The sequence below is a fragment of the Galeopterus variegatus genome, unplaced genomic scaffold (assembly GCF_000696425.1).
Source record: "Galeopterus variegatus unplaced genomic scaffold, G_variegatus-3.0.2 Scaffold1552, whole genome shotgun sequence".
NCBI classification, from domain to species: Eukaryota; Metazoa; Chordata; class Mammalia; order Dermoptera; family Cynocephalidae; genus Galeopterus; species Galeopterus variegatus.
Genome location: NW_007727663.1, coordinates 256,941 through 264,583, shown reverse-complemented (window position 1 = coordinate 264,583; position 7,643 = coordinate 256,941). Strand labels below are relative to the sequence as shown.

General features: G+C 40.8%; 2 protein-coding genes across 2 annotated transcripts in view; both read left to right on the top strand.

Annotated features, from left to right (window-relative positions):
* Positions 1-3,671, top strand: part of TMC7 (transmembrane channel-like 7) — a 53,588-nt gene extending 49,917 nt beyond the window's left edge. The window contains exons 15-17 of the mRNA XM_008577625.1: positions 141-219; positions 1,211-2,330; positions 2,590-3,671. Coding sequence (XP_008575847.1) covers positions 141-219; positions 1,211-1,291 — 160 coding nt within the window. The 3' untranslated portion in view covers positions 1,292-2,330; positions 2,590-3,671. The remainder of the gene's footprint in view (positions 1-140; positions 220-1,210; positions 2,331-2,589) is intronic.
* Positions 3,672-6,239: 2,568 nt separating this feature from the next.
* The window catches only part of COQ7 (coenzyme Q7 homolog, ubiquinone (yeast)), a 14,764-nt gene continuing 13,360 nt past the window's right edge, over positions 6,240-7,643 (top strand). The window contains exon 1 of the mRNA XM_008577626.1: positions 6,240-6,377. Coding sequence (XP_008575848.1) covers positions 6,299-6,377 — 79 coding nt within the window. The 5' untranslated portion in view covers positions 6,240-6,298. The remainder of the gene's footprint in view (positions 6,378-7,643) is intronic.

The window sequence follows — 7,643 nt, the reverse complement described above, 5'->3', positions numbered from 1 at the left end:
TTTTTTTTTTTTTTTTTTTTTTTTTTTCTAATTGTAAGGAAAGTAAAACTGTTGCAGGCAGAATGTGTCAGCTTGTTTTTCTAGTGGCCTTCAAATGATACATATGGGCTCCCTGGTGACCCGTCCGTCTTGTGTTGCAGGCTCGTTATGTTTTACTTCATCGCGCTAGCTGGAGCGCACAAGCTGGTGGTTGTCCAGCTCCGAGAGCAGCTGTCCCTGGTATGGAAGCACAGGCCCAGAGGGCCATGGCTGGGGACATTTAGCCAGGACACCTTACAGAAAGTGGCACTTTCTCACGGAGGGGGTGGAATTGCTGCACCTCCTTCTCACCACCACCTCCCCCGAACTCTGCCTTCAGGCCCAGCCCCCTCTGGCTTCATTCATTCACAGACTCATTCATTCTTTCAATATATACATTGAGTGCCCATTCTGGGCCTTGTATTGTGCTCAGTGCTGGGATGTGCTGGTGAACAAGAGAGACGAAATTGCTAAATAGTTAAAGAAATAAGATAAATTCTGATAACCATAACTGCTACTACGATAATAAAAACAAGGCAGTTAGAGTGACAAGTGTGCCGTCTGCTACTGTAGATGGTGACCGTAGAGGGTCTCTTTGAGGAGGTGACAGTGGGCTGAGATTTGAATGATAGGAGCTAATTATCAGCGGTCCTAATTAGAGATGAGCGTGGGAGGCGGGGGGTACAGTGAGGGGATGAGCCAGGCATTCTTGGGGACAGGAGGAAGGGGGGTGTGGCTGGAGATGGGAGAGGCAAGGTGACATTGTATCATCAGCCCGAGTCATAGTGTAGCCTGAGGGCTTTGGTGGGAAGTTCAAGTTTATTCTGAGTGTGATGGGAAACCAATGGAAGGTGCTAAGGAGAAGTCAGATGTACATTTTCAAAAAATGACCGCCTGCTGTGTGGACAAAGGGCTGTGGAGGGGACACGGGTGACAATAGTCCAGTGCTTGAGTCTAAACTCCTCATCCCTGGTCTGGTAGGTAATTCATTAGGTAAATGTAATGATATTTGTTTCCAAATATGGTAAATGTATTTTCAAATTCTTTGCTTTTTTTTTTGGTGACAATAGTCCAGTGCTTGAGTCTAAACTCCTCATCCCTGGTCTGGTAGGTAATTCATTGGGTAAATGTAATGATATTTGTTTCCAAATATGGTAAATGTATTTTCAAATTCTTTGCTTTTTTTTTTAAGGAAAGTCGCGACAAGCGATATCTAATCCAGAAACTAACAGAAGCCCAAAGAGATATGAGGAGCCAAGTAGACTCAGCGTGAAGATAGTCTGTGCGTCACTTCTAAACTGATGTAGTGACTCTGTGGAGCCCACAAAGTCCACCTAGGTTTTGAGCGGAAATTTTAAAATATATTTTTCTTTTAGGCTTTTCTTGAAAGTGACTCCGAACGTGCAGCTGTGTTTACATAACCCAGCCCCAATTTAGGGCTCTAGTGACTTAGAAAAACAGGGACAAACCCACATCTTTCCTGCAGACCAGCGGCTCAGTGACAACTCTACCAAAAAAAACTAACTTATTAAGCCATTCAAGCTTTTTCTTTTGGCAGCTGGCAGGCACAGGGATTGATACCCTAACCTTGGTGTTATCAGCACCACGATTTCAAGCTTTAAAAACAAAAATTGAGGAGGAAAGACTTTCCTATTTTTTAATAGCTTATTTGTGTTGTCTTTCAAAGTTAACTGTAGAGGTGATTTGTTCATGAGGCTGGGTTATTTCTTTTAAACCAGGTTCTAGGGGTTTAGGCTGAAAAGTGTTTCTTAAAAGTAGTGACCCTTTTGAATGTCTCTGTTGACTTAAGATGAAACCTGATTTTTTTATGTAATGAAGAGAAATCCTTGAGTCATGATGTTTGGAACAGACCGTGAGAACATGGAGAAGATGGAAGTTTCAGCTACACAGTAGCAGTAGAAGTAGAGAGAAGAGCCCATCCCTGCTGTGTGAATAGGCAGTCCCTGAATGCCGTAGATTAAGCCTCTTGAGGAGGGGAACCGCTTCAGGGTGGCAGCCCTGATTTCTTAGCTTCCTGGGCATTTCGCTATGGCCTTTTTCATTACTCAGGAGAAAGCTCTCTTTAGGGGGCTGGTTACCCATGAGCCTTCAGTTCCCATCTAGTCCTGAGTTCTGAGACTTGGCAGAGGACCAAGTGCCTTCAAAATTAAGAGGCAAGCAAAGTTTGTCTCTCAGTCTTCCAAATGTCATTCCCCTTCCTGGTCTACACTAGGATCTTCATTTCTGAAGGACACTTACAGTTTCAGAACCAGGCTGGAAAGGGCAGTTTAGTATTGGAGCTGGGAGTTTATGTGCATAAGAGTCTTGGGTTGTGGGTTATAGCTCAGCTCATTGATCAGACTAGTCTGTGAATGCGTAACAAAGTAGATGCTGGTTTCTTAAATCCACATTTCCACAGTGTTGAGGGCTATTATTTGTTTTCCTGTGCTTAAAATTTTAAATGCACGTATCTTTATTTTACAAAACTTGCAAAATAGCTCTTAAGATTTCCGTTACAGTGAAAACCTTATGCAATAAATACCTCATCATAAACTTACCCAAACTTGATAGCTGCATAAGAGTCTTGGGTTGTGGGTTATAGCTCAGCTCATTGATCAGACTAGTCTGTGAATGCGTAACAAACTAGATGCTGGTTTCTTAAATCCACATTTCCACAGTGTTCAGGGCTATTATTTGTTTTCCTGTGCTTAAAATTTTAAATGCACGTATCTTTATTTTACAAAACTTGCAAAATATCTCTTTAAGATTTCCGTTACAGTGAAAACCTTATGCAATAAATACCTCATCATAAACTTACCCAAACTTGATAGTTCCAAATCTTTTAATAGAAGACTAAGTTATTGTTTAATATCTTCAGAATCTTTTTCAAAGTACTGTAGTTTTGTAATGGACCATTTGAGCTTTCCTTACGTTGTTTTTCCTTCTTTCTTTCACTGGCTCCAGACCTTTCCTCGGGGGGTAACCTGGAATTTAAACTTGGGTGCAGTTTTGAGAAAGCTGCTGCTGTTAATAATTCCCACCCCCACCTCCATTCCTCAGAAATGATTGACTCCTTGCTCTGAAGAGCAAAGCAAGCTTGCCATAGCTAATACATTTCTATATTTCTGTCCCTTTGCCGCCACCATTTCCTGGCTCTTCTGCAAAGATAGGATTAACGTGGGATATTTTTGTACCTGTGTGACTGATGAGCTTTTCAGTCTTTCCTGTCTTGTTAAGGGTTATGAGTTTCTAAATCTAACAACTGGTACCATGGAATTTTAAGTAATCAAAAGTCCATTCCAACCTCACTTAAAAAATTCTAATTATAAGTATTTCTGCCCACTGCCTTTATATATGTAATGTTTTTGCCTTTACCATGCTTCTGAGGACATTCAAGTTTTGTGTGTGTGTGTGTGTATGTGTGTGTGTGACACAATGAGAATATATTGCTCTGTTTTCTTTCCTTTTTATAAAACTGATACTGAAATATTCTAATATATTAGTTAAATGGTGTAAATTTGCATACCTCTTACTTGAATGTTTTTATACGTTTTGACTAATAACTTCAGGTGATGTCTGTATAATTTTTAAAGTGCAGCTTTCACAAATGTGCATTAAAACTACTGATTAAACAGTGTCTTGAAGGTTTTAAAGTGTGTGTATGTGTATATGAATTCACAGAGGCTTCTTGTCAACAATCAAGTGATTGTGGAAAACTCTAAGAGTTTGTAAAGTTACTCTTTGTCTTTTCCAAAATCGGAGAGAAGTGTTTAATGCAATCATCAGATGAGTGATCTTAGGATTCCTTGGCTCTGTTGAAGCCAAGGAAGAGGGTGTATGTGTGTCTTTTAAACTTACAAGATAAAATTATTTCAAGCATTCCCCATCCTACTCCCCAGAGGGAACCACTGCTCATGACATTTATTTTATTCTTCCAGAAAATTATAATACTTATTCAATCTGATATATACACAGGTACTTCAAAAAGTCTGTGGAAAAATAGTATTAAAAGACAATACAAATTTTTCCATGAACTTTTTGAATACCCTAGTATGTATGGGTGTATGTTATGAAATATGTATTTTTTTCTCCTTAATAACATCTTGAAGATCTTTCCATATAAGCAGCTACCTCATTCTTTTTAATGGCTATAAAGCATTCCATTGAATCAATGTATACTTTCTATAATCATGCGACCACTAGTGGATACTCAGATTGTTTTTGCCCCACTTTGCCCTTTACAAACACTGGAAGCTGGAATTTTGAAAGTCCCTGCAAACATTTCTGTCTTTCCCCATTCAGCCCTTGTTCTTAAGGCAGCCTTGCAGGTTCTCACAATTACAAAATACTCTCATCCCAGCAAAGATAAGAATCCAGTTAGGCAAGTTTAGTTTGCATTAACTCTTAAGTTGACAAAATAAATTCCTGCAGCTACAAATCTGATTGTAGGTACCCATTTGCATTAAGTATTGGAGAAGAAAGGAATATTGACACGGTGGCACTATGAGGTTCAGTTCGAACTTTTGGTAAGAGAGAATTTCTGAATGTATCTTCTTTATATAGGGTGTAGACTTACTAGTAAGTTCCATTTGGTGCATTTCCTTTCCAGTGCATGGGATGTGCTTGGGACATGGAATGGCTTTGCTACTTGTTTAATTGTGTGATTATGTACAAGTATCTTCACAAAAAGGTACAAATATGGGAAAATAATATATTTGCTTTTATATTTCAGAATTGAATGCAGAAAACATTAAAAGCTACAGAGAAAAAAATTAAAATCACTTATAAGCACCATATATGGACACCTGCTGTTAATCTTGGCAAAATTTAAGATAGAAAGTACAGAAGGAGGGAAGAAGGATGAAAAGTTAAGATAGAAAGTACAGAAGGAGGGAAGAAGGATGAAAAGTAGGAAAGAAAGAAAACATTTGGTATTCTCATTTCTTTTTCACTTAATGTTTAAGTGTTTTCTCATATTATCAAAAATTATTTAAAAACATTTCAACAGGCTACATAATATAACATACAGATGGACCGTACTTTTTAAATACTTTCTTGTTTAACATTTTGTTTCCAGACTTCCCCAATAATAAATGACTGGGACATCCATATGTCTTTGTCAGCATTTTTTCTCCGTAGGGGCAGAGAATGACAAGTGGTATTAAAGCAAAAGTTTTGAAAACTTCAAGGCTCTTGAGAGCCAGATGTACAGACTCAGTAGTTTTACCTGAGAATGTTACATCACCCTAACTATCACTAAGTACTAAGTATTTGGGTTCGTTACAATTTTAAATTATTGTAGTGTGTTAATTTGAACACCGTAGAGCAATATAAAATAACCAGAAACTTCAATTATTTTACAGTAGCACTGTATATTAAAATGTTTTATAGTAAACTTGGATAAAATACATAAATAATCCAGGGGTTTAAAGTAGAAAGTGAAAGCACCCTTCTCACAGTCCAACCCTCTGATGTTACCAATACTAAATGTTTTGTTGTATATCTTTCAAATATGCATCTTTTTTTTGCCCTCATATACATACATAACTCACTTGAAAAATTATTTGTTGTGTAACCCGTACAAGTAAGACTGCCATATTAATGAATATGCACTTCAAAAAGTATGATATATGTTGCTAAATTTCCCCATCCATTAAAAAAACACACAAAAAAACGATGAAAACCAATTTGCACCAATATACACGCACAGCAACAATACAGTAAAGTGGATACAAAAAATAATATATCTCTCTGAAGAAAATCTGGAAACAGAGAAAAGGTCTAAGAAGAAATTTAAAGTCGGCTTTCAGCGTACCACCTAAAGATAACATTATTGACCATCCAGTGAATTTAATTTCGTCATGTAATTTCTACTACTTTTAGTGGATGTAGGATACAAATAGAGAAAAGTCTCCTTGCACGTAGGTAAAACACAAAAATGATGTAAGTAATTCTCTCACGGTCCCCTCTCAGGAACTTAATTGAGAAGTCCTGACCCTGTCCAGATCTTTGAAAGAAATATTTAGCATTCTCATCGCCATGGCAACCCAAGCCTCCTTTCCCGCCATCGGGCGCCCCAGTGATTGATAGTGACAGCAACCAATAGAATATCTAGATTTGCGGTTTCTAACCAATGGAATGGAAGCGGAGGCTTAGGGGCCTTTCCACCAGAGCCAGAGCGAGCCGCGCCTTCCCTACGTTCGCTGTGCGTCATCAGTCTGCGCCAAGGCCACGATTGGCCTGCTTCACTCTGCGGAGTGGCTGCCTTGTTATCAGCGAAATGAGCTGCGCCGGGGCGGCGGCGGCGGCGGCTCCCTCCCTGTGTTGGCTGCGCACGGGGGTCCGGCGGCCCCTGTCAGGTAAAGGGGGACGCGCGGTTGCAGTCTCGTGCTGGGCCGGGGGGCTAGGAAGTGCTCGCCTGAGGCTTTGGGCCGGAGAGGTCACGGGGGAGACGTTCACAACGTCACAGGTCTGAGACGGAGCGCACTGCGTGACGTTAGACGAGGGGGCCCTAGGGCAGGGCGGAGCCCGTAGCACGACGGGGAAAGCTTTGGGCGGCCGGACATGGTTGGCGCGTTGGGGAAGGACGTAATCGCGCATCTCTGCCGTGACGTCACTGCAGGCGGGGTCGGCGTTCTGGGCGATACTGGAAGCAAAGTGTACCCCTACGACCCGCAGCGTCGACTTCCCCTGGGAACTTGTTAGAAATGCACATTCCCAGGTATCTGTATTTTAAGGAGACCTTCCAATGATTCGTACGCACTGTAAAGTTTGACAAGCGCCAGTGTAGTGGAGGGAGCATCGAATATGAAGTAGGGAGAGGGCTTTGGATCCAGGCTCTTTGTGCTTTTCTTTTCTTTTTGTGTTTTCTTTTTTTTTCATCTGAGCTGCCTCAGAAAATTGTTGTAAGGTCGTTCTCTCAAAGTTAAATCATTTGTGTACCACCTTCAGGATTTTTGCCCTATAGCGGTATTGCTTGTAGTTTTGATTACTAAATGTGTTTTTTTGTAGAAGCATGTCCCATTTTAAGATTAAATAATTTCCCGGAAACTAAATCCTTATGATGAATAAAAACCAGTATCGCCTGCCCCAAATGGATGAATAATCATAGAAAATAAATATACTGAAACAAAGTTATTTAATTGTACTAGATACTATTGCCTACCACAGCTTGAACCGAAGACCATCTCACTATCAAGTAAGTGAGATTAGCAGGTGTCTGGAAGATGTTCAGGATATACCAGCTGAAAATAGAGATATCTTCCCTGATGAAATCAGGAGGATTGGAAGAAGATTTAAAAGAGTAACACTTACGGGGCCGGCCCAGTGGCGCACTGCTACAGTGTGCCGCTTGGGAGCGCGGCGGCGCGGCGGCACTCCCACTGAGGGTTCGGATCCCACATACAGACCGGTTCCCGCTCACTGGCTGAGCGAGGTGCGGGCGCAACGCCGAGGGTTGCGACCCCATTGCCGGTCCCGGTCCGGTTCGGGCGCGACACTGAGGGTTGCAATCCGTTGCCGGACACGAAAAAAGACAAAAACAAAAACAAAAAAAGAGTAACATTTACTATACGGATGTTATTTAATGCATATTCATAAGCCACTTAAAATCTCCCTATATACCA